The sequence below is a fragment of the Phoca vitulina genome, unplaced genomic scaffold (genome assembly GCF_004348235.1).
Source record: "Phoca vitulina isolate PV1807 unplaced genomic scaffold, GSC_HSeal_1.0 scaffold1, whole genome shotgun sequence".
Taxonomy (NCBI): domain Eukaryota; kingdom Metazoa; phylum Chordata; class Mammalia; order Carnivora; family Phocidae; genus Phoca; species Phoca vitulina.
This window is the reverse complement of record NW_022589704.1, coordinates 61,301,458-61,317,136: the sequence shown is the minus strand read 5'-3', so window position 1 is coordinate 61,317,136 and position 15,679 is coordinate 61,301,458. Positions and strand designations below refer to the sequence as shown.

The window sequence follows — 15,679 nt, the reverse complement described above, 5'->3', positions numbered from 1 at the left end:
TTTGCCCCCGGAGAGGCCATATCACCTCTACCAAATACACACCAAGCAGGGGAATTGTTTCTCCCTGTGGGACCCAGGGGATCCTCAGACCACGCTGCCCACTCCCTGGTTTCCACCCTCCTTCCCCACAGGAGTACCACTAAGGCCACGAGGCGTGACCTTGGCGATGGTGCTGACCTCTGAAACTTCAGACTCTGCACTCTGCTATTTATAAAAAACTCAGTATTTAAACTTTCTTCTTTTCTTAATCAGTGGTTTTGGGGAAGAGTTTTCTGGTGCAGTCCCCTGTGTGTGTTTTTACTCTTTCTTCACTCTCTCTCTCTCTTTCTTTCTCTTTTGCTCCTCTCTCTGCGATCGGGGCTCCTCCCCTCCACAGCTCCCATGGCTCTTTTCTCCCCCAAATCAACTCTCTGCAGATCCTACCTTCCATGAGGTGGTCACTTTTTCTGCTTGTAGCCATGCAGCTTTGTTCTCTCAGTCCTCAGATCGATTTTTTTGGGTGTTCTGAATGATATGTGGATAGATCGATATTTATCTAGTTGTTTTTGAGGAAAGAGGTAAGCTTAGGGTTGCCCTACTCCTCCACCATCTTAACCCTGTACCAACAGTGATTGTTTTAAAATGCAAATCTGATATTAGCATTCTCATGCTTAAAGTTCTTCAGTGGCTTCCATTGGCCAGTCTAGGGGCTATAAATCAAATGCCTATAGATAATCAACCAGGTAACAAATGCTAATATTAATAACAACAGATATTTACTGATTGTCATTGCTATTTACTGTTTTAAGCATTTAAGTATAAACTTTATTTCACTTAATCCCTTTAAGGTAGGTTAGATTATTATCTCCATTAAATAGATGACGAAATAAAAGGAAGAGTATATTACTAACCTGCCTAAGATCTGAAGAGTCAGAATTTAAATCTAGACAATTTGGCTTCATAGCCTAAATTCATTCTTAACAATAATGTTATATACTGACTCCTTGTGAAAACAGTCTTTGGTTTGATATAATTGGGAGTGGGAGACTGTGACAATTCTCTAGAATGTATGCTTGGCTGAAGAGGACAGTTATCACTCAGCTCCAGATCATTGTTGGCATGTAAGAATGTGGGCCCAGTATTGTCAGATCTTCCTGTTTTTTGAGAATAAGGGGAATTGGGGATTTTTATAAGAAATATCCTATTTTTGGGCGCCTGAGTGGCCCAGTCGTTAAGCATCTGCCTTCGGCTCAGGTCATGATCCCGGGGTCCTGGGATCGAACCCCACATCAGGCTCTCTGCTCAGCGAGAAGCCTGCTTCTCCCTCTGCCTGCCACTCCCCCTGCTTGTGTTCCCTCTCTCGCTGTCTGTCTCTCTGTCAAATAAATAATAAAAATTAAAAAAATTAAAAAAAGAAGAAATATCCTATTTTTATTTTTATTTATTTATTTTTAATTTTTTATTGTTATGTTAATCCCCATACATTACATCATTAGTTTTAGATACAGTGTTCCATGATTCATTGTGCATAACACCCAGTGCTCCATGCGGAATGTGCCCTCCTTAATACCCATCACCAGGCCAACCCATCCTCCCACCCCCCCTCCCCTCTAGAACCCTCAGTTTGTTTCTCAGAGTCCATCGTCTCTCATGGTTCATCTACCCCTCTGATTTCCCCCCCTTCATTCTTCCCCTCCTGCTATCTTCTTTTTTTTTTTTTTCCTTAACATATATTGTATTATTTGTTTCAGAGGTACAGATCTGAGATTCAACAGTCTTGCACAATTCACAGCGCTTACCAGAGCACATAACCTCCCCAGTGTCTATCACCCAGCCACCCCATCCCTTCCACCCCCCACCACTCCAGCAACCCTCAGTTTGTTTCCTGAGATTAAGAATTCCTCATATCAGTGAGGTCATATGATACATGTCTTTCTCTGTTTGACTTATTTCGCTCAGCATAATACCCTCCAGTTCCATCCACGTCGTTGCAAATGGCAAGATCTCATTCCTTTTGATGGCTGCATAATATTCGATTGTATATATATACCACATCTTCTTTATCCATTCATCTGTCGATGGACATCTTGGCTCTTTCCACAGTTTGGCTATTGTGGACATTGCTGCTATAAACATCGGGGTGCACGTACCCTTTCGGATCCCTACTTTTCTGTCTTTGGGGTAAATACCCAGTAGTGCAATTGCTGGATCAAATGGTAGCTCTATTTTCAACTGTTTGAGGAACCTCCATACTGTTTTCCAGAGTGGCTGCACCAGCTTGCATTCCCACCAACAGTGTAGGAGGGTTCCCCTTTCTCCACATCCCCGCCAACATCTGTCATTTCCTGACTTGTTAATTTTAGCCATTCTGACTGGTGTGAGGTGGTATCTCATTGAGGTTTTGATTTGGATTTCCCTGATGCCGAGCGATATTGAGCACTTTTTCATGTGTCTGTTGGCCATTTGGATGTCTTCTTTGGAAAAATGTCTGTTCATGTCTTCTACCCATTTCTTGATTGGATTCTTTGTTCTTTGGGTGTTGAGTTTGATAAGTTCTTTATAGATTTTGGATACTAGCCCTTTATCTGATATGTCATTTGCAAATATCTTCTCCCATTCTGTCGGTTGTCTTTTGGTTTTGTTGACTGTTTCCTTTGCTTTGCAAAAGCTTTTTATCTTGATGAAGTCCCAATAGTTCATTTTTGCCCTTGCTTCCCTTGCCTTTGGCGATGTTTCTAGGAAGAAGTTGCTGCGGCTGAGGTCGAAGAGGTTGCTGCCTGTGTTCTCCTTTAGGATTTTGATGGACTCCTGTCTCACATTTAGGTCTTTCAGCCATTTGGAGTCTATTTTTGTGTGTGGTGTAAGGAAATGGTCCAGTTTCATTCTTCTGCATGTGGCTGTCCAATTTTCCCAACACCATTTGTTGAAGAGACTGTCTTTTTGCCATTGGACATTCTTTCCTGCTTTGTCAAAGATTAGTTGACCATAGAGGTGAGGGTCCATTTCTGGCTCTCTATTCTGTTCCATTGATCTGTGTGTCTGTTTTTGTGCCAGTACCATACTGTCTTGATGATGACAGCTTTGTAATAGAGCTGGAAGTCCGGAATTGTGATGCTGCCAGCTTTGCTTTTCTTTTTCAACATTCCTCTGGCTATTCAGGGTCTTTTCTTGTTCCATACAAATTTTAGGATTATTTGTTCCATTTCTTTGAAAAAAGTGGATGGTATTTTGATGGGGATTGCATTGAATGTGTAGATTGCTCTAGGTAGCATTGACATCTTCACAATATTTGTTCTTCCAATCCATGAGCATGGAATGTTTTTCCATTTCTTTGTGTCTTCCTCAGTTTCTTTCATGAGTATTTTACAGTTTTCTGAGTACAGATCCTTTGCCTCTTTGGTTAGATCTATTCCTAGGTATCTTATGGTTTTGGGTGCAATTGTAAATGGGATCGACTCCTTCATTTCTCTTTCTTCTGTCTTGTTGTAGGTGTATAGGAATGCCACTGACTTCTTTGCATTGATTTTATATCCTGCCACTTTACTGAATTCCTGTATGAGTTCTAGCAGTTTGGGGGTGGAGTCTTTGGGGTTTTCCACATAAAGTATCATATCATCTGCAAAGAGTGAGAGTTTGACTTTTTCTTTGCCGATTTGGATGCCTTTTATTTCTTTTTGTTGTCTGATTGCTGTGGCCAGGACTTCTAATACTATGTTGAATAGCAGTGGTGATAGTGGACATCCCTGCCGCGTTCCTGATCTTAGGGGGAAAGCTCTCAGTTTTTCCCCATTGAGAATGATATTCGCTGTAGGTTTTTCATAGATGGCTTTTATGATATTGAGGTATGTACCCTCGATCCCTATACTCTGAAGAGTTTTGATCAAGAAAGGATGTTGTACTTTGTCAAATGCTTTTTCTGCATCTATTGAGAGGATCATATGATTCTTGTTCTTTCTTTTGTTAATGTATTGTATCACGTTGATTGATTTGCGGATGTTGAACCAACCTTACAGCCCAGGGATAAATCCCACTTGGTCGTGGTGAATAATCCTTTTAATGTACTGTTGGATCCTATTGGCTAGTATTTTGGTGAGAATTTTTGCATCCATGTTCATCAGGGATATTGGTCTGTAGTTCTCCTTTTTAATGGGGTCTTTGTCTGGTTTTGGGATCAAGGTAATGGTGGCCTCATAAAATGAGTTTGGAAGTTTTCCTTCCAAGAAATATCCTATTTTTAAATGTCAGTAAGTAAAAACTAAACAGGGTAAAGGCAAACCAAGCATCTCTGTAGGCTCCAGACAGGTAGCCTATAGTTCATAACCTTTCCTCTTTAGCATGAAGATTGCTTTTCTAGCTTCATCTCTCAAAAATCACTACCTGTATTCTAGTTACATTGGACAGTTTACAATTCTTGTAAACCTTAGGCTCTTTTTGTGCCCTCATAAAAATGGCTTCATCTGTCTGGAATCCCCTTTTCTTTACTCTCCCTGCCCCTGCCTTCCTTATGAAATGGCTTATTTCTCTTTGTTATTCAAGACTTACCTTTCCAGGTTGGTACAGGAGACTTTACTTTTTTTCTATGCCCTGCCCTTGATCTCCATTAGTTCCTCCTCTTATTTTCTTCCAGTATGCCATATGAATATGTGTAGCCATCTGTCTGTCTCTTTCTCTCTATCCAGATTGTAAGGTCTTAATGTCTGTATCCTGGCATATGTTTATCACCTAGGTGTTAGGACATTTAGAAATCCACTTAGAGCTAGCTTATAAGCACAGAGGAAGAGCACTGATGGACTCACATTACCAAACTCTAGCAGTTGAGGGTAGTCTTGGGAATTACCAGAACAAGGGCTTTGGATGCTGGCAGGGTTTTTGCCATCTTGGGTCTCTCCCCTCTGTGGGTCTGCTTCATTCAGTGTTACTTTAGACAGTCTCTGCCATAGACCAGGAGCATGACCTCTGACACTTCTAGACTCACATCTTTATACCTTCCATTTACCTCTAGTTAGAAAGATCCCAGATAGGCACTCTGACTTGCTCAGCTATGTCAAGTTCCCATCCCAACCTATCAACATGAGTAATGTGTGTATGCATGCACACACCCACTCACTCACTTTAAAATCAGGAACGATTTTCCTTAGGAAGTGACCTTAAGGTATCATCTAACTAAGAGTTAGCTAGGCTATGAGGAAGGAAAGAGTGTTTCAACTTGTACAGAGACCCAGTAGAAGGATACCAAATATTTCTTTTAAAAAGATCAGTCTGACTGTAATAATAATAATAAAAAAAGTAGATTGCAGGGGGCTAAGAGGTGATGCACATAAATCACTGTGCAGGAAAAACAAACAAGGCCTGACTGTTAACTTGAAAGGCCTTGACTGGCATCTGGGAACTTTGATTTGGGGAGGGTCTCCATCATCTCCACCATCCACAGAACTGGTGAGAGTGGCTCACTGTGTCTAAACTGTACAAACAGTGGTTTATGCTGACATACCTGCTTTCCTCATGGGAGTTTAGAACTTTGATATGTGCTAGGCAGAGGGTGCCTATGTGACCTGCCCCCAGTAAAAACCTTGGGCACTGAATTTCACTTAACGAGATTCCCTGGTGTCAATTTCTCACATGCTTTCACAACTGATTGTTAGGAGGAATTAAGCATGCCCTGTGTTACTCTACTGGTAAAGAACTCTTTAAGTTTCATCTGGCTATGCCCAATGTGCCTTTTGCCTTTGATTTTACTTTATATCTCTTGCTGTAATAAATCATAGGACTATATGCTGAGTCTTGTGAATCCTCCTGGTGCATCATCAGCCTGGAAGTGGTCTTGGGGACCCCCAACACAACTAATTAATCTGGGATTATAGGTGTAGGCAAGAAAGGTTAGAAGCCTAGTCCAGGGTGTTGGAAGTGACTTGAGATAGTTATTAAAAGTAGAATTGACAGGACTTAGTGATTGTTTTCATGTGGGGAGAATGAAATAGGAAAGTATCAAGGATATCTACAGGTTTCTGACTTCAGCAGCTGATTAAATGGTAGTACCCATTTATTAGTGGAGCAGCATAATACGATAGAAGGAATACTGAATCTGCAATAAAATGATCTATATGGATTCAAGTTCAGACCTGGGTGCTTATTACCTTTTTATCAGAGGCACATCCTTTTGAAGCTCAGATGTCCAGTTGAGACTGTTATAAGGATTAAATGAGACATTCGAGGAAATTTTCTAAGTTATTAGCTGTATGTAAATATTAATTATGATTTTAAGCTATCATTTATTAAGTACCTAATATGTGCTAGAAGCTACCAGGCATTTTATGTATTTTTACTACTGTTTTTGCATTGTTATAGTTTTAAATTGAATTTTTAAACTCAGAGTGCCTAAAATATTGGTATTTCCTTTTTTTTTAACTTCAGAAGTTCTGCATTATATGTTATATTCTTTATAAGGTTTGTATCATACTAGAATTGGATGAAATGTTGGTTTTAAACATTGGCTCCTAGACGTTGTTAAGCACTTAATGTCCAGTAAGGGGATTTGCCAACATTACACAGCTGTTCCAAGGTTGAGTGGCATTAGCACTCTGGTCTTCTAAAACAGAGCACACTTTACACTATGCTAAATGCCTCTCATTTACATATTCTGTGGATAAATGAAGGAATTTTGCTTTTATGATTTCAGATCAGTTAGCAAATATCACATTATAATCTCATTTTATTAACTACTTAAATGTTGAACAAAAAACAATTACATGTTTAAGGGAAGACATATATTTGTGAAATGATCTTGAGTACAAAATGTCTAGATTCCAAGGAAATAATGATCTTCTCTTTCTCTTGTAGACCATTTCACCTGCATTGTGAAGGTGCTTTTTACCCTACTATACACACAAGCTCTTGTGGCACTTTCAGTTAAATGCAATGAGGAAGATAGGTCAGCCTGGAAACACACGGGAGCTCTCAAAAAGGTTAGTGTCTTCTCTGAATTTGTCATTTAGTAGTTTGGTGAACTCATTTAAGTTGGGGATATGAGTGAGTGAGATTAAGTGTTTGGAAGGCAAATGAGTTAGTAATAGTATTTCAATTGAAATAAGCACCTTTAGGTTAAAAAAGTTAAAAATATTTCCTTAATCACTGAGGTCTTCTGCATCTCTCTCTAAACCTTGGCCTTTTTCCCTTTTTATTTAGGCAGTTTTGTTTTGCTTTTGCTTGCAAGCCTTAAACTTAGAGAAGTTATAAAAATTGTGCCAACCAGTGAGCAAGTAATAAAGTATCTGCAAACTTACCTATTTTACTTATTTGTCATCTTTTCTTCTCCTTGCTCCTATTTTCAATCAATCCAAAGATGGCTTTTGACTCATCACTTAGGAATTTAAAAATCCTAGTCTTTTCTTAATTATGCTTCTTTAAATAATAATTTTTCCATGTTAAAAAAAAAATACATAAGTGGGGCGCCTGGGTGGCTCAGTCAATTAAGCATCCAGCTCTTGATTTTGGCTCAGGTCATGATCTCAGGTTGTGGGATTGAGCCCCATGTCTGGCTCCGTGCTTGGCATGGAGCCTGCTAAAGATTCTGTCCCTCTTCCTCTCCCTCTCCCTCTGCCCCACCCCACTCCCCCTCTTAAAAAAAATGCATAAGTTCTTAGCAAATTTAAAGTTTTCTGATTAAAATTACATAAACAATTTAGAAAAAGTGTGCAAGTTTAGTTAAACATAAGTATTTTCAGTGACTTCAGAACAAAAGTGATATTATAGAACCAAAGAACTGTGACTTAGTGGTTTGGCTGAGAGGTAGGTAAAATAAGAAAATTACTTCAGTGTTTATTTGGGGAGGTTGGTAGGAAAAAATAGTAAGTATAGTGTTAATTGAACCTATTGATTGGTTTATAGACTCTTCAAGAGGTTTTAAACCTTACTGAAAGGTTTGTATTAAAATCATATGTACTTATATCGAAGGAGAGAAAACTTACACTAATGAAATGTGTTCAATATAATCTTCACTTTTATTACTAGTTTACTCCCAAACCATGATTATTTTTTAAAAAAATTTTATTTATTTCTTTGACAGAGAGAGACACAGCGAGAGAGGGAACACATGCGGGGGAGTGGGAGAGGGAGAAGCAGGCTTCCCGCGGAGCGGGAAGCCCAATGCAGGGCTTGATCCCAGGACCCTCGGATCATGACCTGAGCCGAAGGCAGACGCTTAACGACTGAGCCAGCCAGGTGCCCCATCAAACCATGATTATATGCACAAAAATTTAATATAGTATTATCACCAAGTTTATTATGTCTTAATTAGGGATATTGGTTGTTGGCCTGAATACTAGACTGAACTCCTGCCACTAAATAGTTCATTCTTGGATAATTTTGCCTTCTGCCATTATCCTTCTTGTTTTCTAAATACTCTTTCAATATCTCTGCACTGTAATTTGATATTTGGATTGTTAGTATTCAAATCAGGTGTATTAGGTTTCTTTGCTGTGTCATTGTTTAAATATATTTCCTTGGGGCGCCTGGGTGGCTCAGTCATTGAGTGTCTGCCTTTGGCTCAGGTCATGATCCCAGGGTCCTGGGATTGAGCCCTGCATTGGGCTCTCTGCTCAGCGGAAAGCCTGCTTCTCCCTCTTCCATTGCCCCCTGCTTGTGTTCCCTCTCTCGCTGTCTCTCTCTCTGTATCAAAATAAATAAAATCATTAAATATATATATATATATTTCTTTAATAATCTGTCTGATTATGAAACAGTACACATTTAAAACATTTTCTGATATTATTTAGGTCTAAATATATTCATCTGATTGTTTGCTAAAATGAGACCTTATGACAGAAAATTAGACAGTTGTAAATCTATGATGGAACTAATTTAGGGTAACTGTTCTGTCAATTTTCTTTCTCAATTTGATAATTATTAGCTATTTTAAAAAATAGTTAATGAAACATTTAATGTAAGGCAGATTCTTATCAGAACATAAATTAGAAGTTTATAGCCATATAAATTGCTTTTAGTGAATGGAAACAAAAAATTATGGTTATTTTGTTGGTTGGTTTGCCACATGTTGCTAGCTTTTTCTATAATAGATCTAAACATTTAGATATATAGCAGATTGTAAATAATAGCAAAAACAATGTTTACAAGTAATGAAATATATCATTGTGATTTCTGTAACTGTTCTGTATCATTCATTCATTTTTTTTTAATTTCCTTCTTCCTTTACTTATTCCTTCCTTCTCTCACCCCCTTCTTTACTTCTTTCCTTTCTTCATTGAGTCTCACTTACTCATTCCATCCCTCATTTTCTTATCCTCAGGTATGATAATTCCAGTGAAAACAGATTTTTGCCAGCTCTAATCTGGTCCAGGGCAATAAAAAAAATACGTACTATGTATTTTTAAAGGATAATGAGGTTTAGTTGTGCTGGAAAAATCATTATTACAGTTAGTATAAATTGTGTTCTTTTGGTTAGTGGAATTTCTGTTAAAAGACTATACCGGGGTTTCATAATCTGAGGTCTTTTCCTTTCCTTTTGTTTTGTTTTGTTTTGTTTTGCTAGGGAGTGGGACCATAGCATCCAGTATATACTCAAAGTTCCTGTCACTCCCAAAATTTGAAGAACTACTATAATTTAGACAAAGCATCTGCCCCACGCCTAACTATTGCATCTCTCAACCTCTGATCCTTTTCTTTATTTAACCCACATTCCTTTGCCATCTCTCCCATTGGATTCTTTTTTTTTCCTTAGGACTTTATTTGAGAGTGAGAGAGAGAACACGAGCAGGGGGGAGGGACAGAGGAAGAAGGAGAAGCAGACTCCCCACTGAGCAGGGAGCCCCACAAGAGGCTTGGTCCCAGGACCCCGGGACCATGACCCGAGTGGAAGGCAGATGCCTAACCCACTGAGCCACCCAGGTGCCCCTCCCATTGGATTCTTTTGATCTTGATTCTAGTTCTTTCATCCGTGGTCTCAGAAATCCTCTTCTTAAGCTTTACAACCCTCTTTGTAAATTCAAATATTGCCTATATAATAATATGCTTTCCTAAGACTTCTTACGTATGAAATAAAATTATTTTCTTATCTAATAAATCTTCTGATCAGAAGTTCTCCATACAAAAGAGTGAATATTACATTATATTTGACTTCCTGATCTGATATAGTACCTGCCATGTGTAAAAGAAGTGCTTAAGATGTATTTTGATAATAATGACTTAAAAGCTGATTATCACTCAGTAACTTACTTGGATGATCTCAACATCATTTATTTTTGTTGGAGGATATTTTCCCCATAAGTTAGAAAGTATTATGACTTGAAATACTTCTCTGTTGTTATACTCTGTAAATCTTTTAATCACGGGTATATTGAATTTAGGAAGCTTTTAAGCTGAATTGTATATTTTCAGAAACTTTAATATGTCACATTGGTTATAAGCAGCAACATCATGGTAATATTTTCTTGCGTCTTCTGCATTTTGAGTTTAAGTGAACTCTATTTAAAAACTACTCTGATTAAATTAATTTTAAAAACATAATGTGTTGCTGTTTTGAATTTAGTGGGATATTGATTGTTGTGAATTATATGTAACCTATAGGTCATCATATTTGGCAAGTGATCATCCTGTTGGTTAATTAGGCAAGGGTGGAGTGGATCACATGATTTAAAGAGTGCAGTTGTAGAGTCAGGACTGTTTTTGTAGTTTAGAATCAGGACATGATAACACTACATGGCTGAATGATATGACAGAAAGCAGAGGAGTAATTTAAAGATAATGCAAAGAATTGATTATCTAGGCAAGTTCCAAGGTCAAGAACTCCAACATTACCAAAATAAATTCTGTCAACTAGACAGCAGGTATTTATTGCTCAGAATTTTGTTATGCAAAGGGAAACATATAAACTACAAAGTATAGTTCCTGACATTTTGGAATTTACTGTCTAGGTGAAGAGAGCACAATAACCCATGAGAAACAATAGGAAGACTAAGTATCATCAAATAACAAATTCTGTAGTTCAGACCTTTAGTGCTTATCAGACTGTCAGGATAAACATATATCCTATAGTGTTTACTCAAGTCTTATATTTTACTATTTAAAAAGTATAGTTAATGAGTAGAATAAATGACATCATAGCAAAGTTATTACTTTAGTCCAGTTTACACCTTACTGTAATTTGCAACAACCTCTAATATCTCAGTGAATATAAAAAAGGGCATATTTCTTTATGTGTAAAAAGACTTATTGACAGGGGTGCCTGGGTGGCTCAGTAGGTTAAGCATCTGACTCTTGATTTCAGCTCAGGTCATGATCTCAGGGTTGTGAGAACAAGCCCCATGTGGGACTCTGCTGGGCTTAGAGCCTACTTAAGATTCTCTCTCTCCCTTTCCCTCTGCCCCTCCCCCCATCCCACACCACTGCACACATTCTCTCTCTCTCTTATAAAAAACAAAGAACAAAAAAACCTTATTGACCTAAATTTGAATTTATAAATAGCCTTTATTTCTCCTATCTTATAAAAAGTATAGCATCATTAAGCTTAATTTGTAAACTGTTATTTAATGTAAATATTTGTACATTCTTTAATAAACATATTGTCCTATATTACTTTCACATTAAGTTGTTTTAACAAATCTTATTCAGGGAATTTGAGGGAAATTGTAAAAGAAAAAATTTGTGGTTCATGTTTCTTCTATTTCATGCATGTATGATTTTGCCATTATAATGAGTGTATGTATATTGCTTCTGTTGGCTTTTTTCACATCATATGAACATTTTTCATACAGCTCAAATTTGTCATATTCACTGCCTGCCTATAAAATATTCTTTTGAGTTGATATGGCATAATTTAGGTAACTGCTTCACTTTTGTTGGTTATTTCTAGTTTTTCATTATTATAGTGCTGCAATGAATGTCTTGGGTGGATAGTTATTTTTTCCTTTTAGATTATTTCCCTAGGAAGAATTTCCAGGAGTGGAAATTACTGGGTCAAAAGATATGATTTACATATGTTCATTTACACATATGTTATGTAATTTACATCCGTCTTTTAAAGAAGTATTGGACTTCTTCGGTTATGCATCTACCTTTGGCTCAGGTCATGATCTCAGAGTCCTGGGCTCAAGCCCCACGTTGGGCTCCCTGCTCAGCACGGAGCCTGCTTCTCCCTCTGCTCCTGTCCCCATCCTACTCTCTATCAAATAATTAAATAAAGTCTTTTAAAAAAATTTTACAGAAATAAGTATTGGAATAGTTTTATCACACACCCAATTTCATTGTGAATCCAGAGGTGTACTGTTGTACACAGATTTTGAGGAATTGAAGTTTATATTTGTGAAAAAAATGTAGTCACAGCTATACCTCTACTTATTAAAAAGTGTTCTTTCCAATGTAATTTTTTTCTGTAATTTTCAGTGACTGATGGAGCCCATTTTTCATTTTTTCCCAGAATACATGTGATGCAGAGAAGTCTTATGAAGTGTTACTGAGCTTTGTGATAAGTGAACTATCTAAAGGAAAGTTATACCATGAAGAAGGAACTCAGGAATGTGCAATGGTATGCTCCACATGTAGTGGTTATTTGTTAAAAATCTGGATATTGTTGCCATTATGAATGTAATTTTTAAGCTATATCTATTATAGAATAAATTGTTCAGATTCTCTTTTTTAACTTTAGGTTAGCCCTATTGCTTGGTCTCCTGAATCCATGGAAAAATACTTACAGGACTTCTGCTTACCTTTCCTCAGAATCACCAGCCTTCTTCAGCACCACCTTTTTGGGGAAGATTTACCTAGCTGCCAGGTATAATTTGGGGTAGAGAATAAGAAGTCGTGTTTTTACAATTAATTAATTTTTTGAAATGTACTGACACATAGTATAATACTTAAACCTATATACAGAACTGTCATGCAAGTACGTTAGTCTAACTCAAAGTAATAAATATTTAGAACATTTACTATTAATGTTATTTTTTGTATTTGCTAGTATCCACTCACTTTTATGATAATATTACTAATACTTGATATTTGAGCACTTTTGTATGAATTCAGTGATAATAAATACGCAGTACTTGAACAGGATCATAGTAGTCATATTGATATATTTATCATTATTTTTATCATATTGGTATATTAATCACTGATCATCATCTACTTTTACTATCCGTTTAAAAGTTATGTTGGTCAGAAAGCTGGTTGTCTGAAGACATGATGGCATTTATATAATTTTAGAACAGGAAAATGTTCAATTTGTACATAGTTATGTTAAAAATTTGGATACATGAATTATTACTAGTTGAATCTATTTTATAAAACTGGGTTGATCTGAGTAGTCAAGAAAGTGACAGAATAGGGAACCAGAAGGTAAGTAAACCAAACTGCTCACAGGATTATAATCCTGACATTATCTGTCTTCTGTTTCCAGGGAATTTGATACGGGAATTAAGACATTTATCACATATATAGTCTTCGAAGCCTGCAGGATATCAGAATTAAGCAGTTGATCGTTCTTTCTCTCTTACGTAATTGACCATTGCATTAAATAGTTTTTTGGGTTTTTTTTTTAAGTGATTCAAGATAAACTCTGCACATTTATCCTCAAAACATTTAAAGTTTATGGATATTGACTAAATTAAAAATGTTCGTCCATTAGATATTTTATTTCATAGTTATTTATTTTTAAATTTCAACTTAAAAGTGTTTCCTTTGGCATACAGTAGTTCCCCCTTATCTGCAGGGGGTATGTTCTAAGACCCCCCAGTGGATGCCTGAAACCAGTGCTTGTACCGAACCCTATATATACTAGGTTTTTTTTTTTCTATACGTGGATACCTATGATAAAGTTTAATTTATAAATTAGGCACAGTAAAAGATTAACAATAATAATGGAACATTTATAACAATATACTATAATAAAGTTATGTGAATACGGTCTCTCTCTTAAAATATCTTACTGTATTGTACTCACCCTTCTTGTGGTGATGTGAGATGATAAAATGCCTACGTGATGAGATGAAATGACCGATGTGTAGGCATTGTGATGTAGAGTTAGACTACTTTTGACCTTCTGACCATTTGTCAGAAGATGGATCATCTGTTTCTAAACTACAGTTGACACCAGTAACTGAAACCACAGAAGGCGAAACTGTCATAAGTGGGGGGACTACTGTTGAGCATCCTCAAGCATGGAGAAGATTAATAGAAAAAAAAATCTACTACTTCCTTCATTAACTTTTCTTCTTTCATATTTAAAGGCCATAGGCTGTGATTCTTTGTGTGCTTATTACGTATGGTTTATTTTGTCATTTGTTTTTATTGGAAGGTATTTTTCTCCCATAAGTTGGAAATTATCTGGAAGCAGAAGCTCTTGAACTGGGCATTGAAAGCTGGCTGGGGGTTGGCTGTGATGCTTGTAGTAGCGCACCAAGCATATTAGAACAGGGAAGAAATGCATCAGTTAGGAGGCGCAAAAAGGAACAATGCTACATAGTGTTAGAAATAGATTAAGGTGAAGTTGTAGCGGATCTTGAATTTCACATGAAGGAATTTGGACCATTGAAAGATTGGGAACAAAAATGACATGATTCAAATTTTATTTTAGGATAAAATCTCATTCTAATATAAGACAGATTTGGGAGTGTGAGGAATGGAGACTGGGAACAGAAAAGCTAGTTGGAGAGAATAGGGAGAAATTAGAAATTTCAGAGATGGAATACTCAGGATTTTAGTTGAACATGTGGGGGTCAAGGGAGAAGAGTCATACTGTACTTGGGTTTTGGGCCTGGGAGACTTGAACCTTTCTGGTACAGTTAATAGGGGGAAGAAATATGGAGTAAGTTTGTGGGGCCTGAATGAAATTATTTTGCCTATATTCAAGTTGAGTGATTGCTTGGATATAGATATATTCAACTGAAGTGAGAAAAGTTAGGTTACAACTTTAGATAGAAATTTGCTCTCTTTTTGTTTAGATTTTTGTCATTTGTATAATCTAACTTTTGTAGATTTCACTTTTTTTCCCTTTATGTCACTTCCATATTTTCTTGTTAGCTATATATGAACATTTTCTTGTTAGCTATATATGGACATTTATTCTCATGAATAATTTTATAATCAATTTGTAAATTTTCTTCCAAAATCCCACAAGATAATAGATGAGAATTGTTTTGAACATGTAGTTTTAAGGCATTGAGCATAGTTTATATGTCCATTCATTCAGGTCTTCTTTTGATACTTCTCATAGGACTTTAAAATTGTCATTTTAAAGTCTAGAGCATTCTTTGTAAAGTGAATCCTAGAGGCTTCATGGTTTTAGTTTCTGTCTAAATGATGTCTTATTTCTCTGACATACTGATTACTCCTTGCTGGTATGGAATAATAATATTGATTTTGGTGTGTTCTTGTGACTGGCCACTTGCTGAATTCTCTTATTGGTTCTAATAGTTTGCCTATTGATTCTTTTAGGTATTTTATGTAATTATGATCATATCACCTGAGAATAGGACAATATTGTCTCTTTCCTTCAAATCTTTTTCTATTCTTGTCTTAATACATGTCCAGTTAGAATTTTGAACAGTGGAAGTAACAGGCAGCATCCTTTTTTTCCTGCCCTATCCCAAAGAGAATTCTTATGAAGTTTCCTGTGCATGTCTTTTTGTTTGTCTGTTTGTTTTTTAAACTATAAATGGAATCATTTAAAATTGTATTTTCCAATATGTTGCTAAAA

The 15,679-nt window shown here is 36.7% G+C and overlaps 1 protein-coding gene across 1 annotated transcript in view; it reads left to right on the top strand.

Annotated features, from left to right (window-relative positions):
• The window catches only part of UBR3 (ubiquitin protein ligase E3 component n-recognin 3), a 178,567-nt gene that overhangs the window by 145,011 nt on the left and 17,877 nt on the right, over nucleotides 1–15,679 (top strand). The window contains exons 25-27 of the mRNA XM_032401120.1: nucleotides 6,817–6,941; nucleotides 12,407–12,514; nucleotides 12,635–12,760. Of these exons, the coding sequence (XP_032257011.1) occupies nucleotides 6,817–6,941; nucleotides 12,407–12,514; nucleotides 12,635–12,760 (359 nt within the window). The remainder of the gene's footprint in view (nucleotides 1–6,816; nucleotides 6,942–12,406; nucleotides 12,515–12,634; nucleotides 12,761–15,679) is intronic.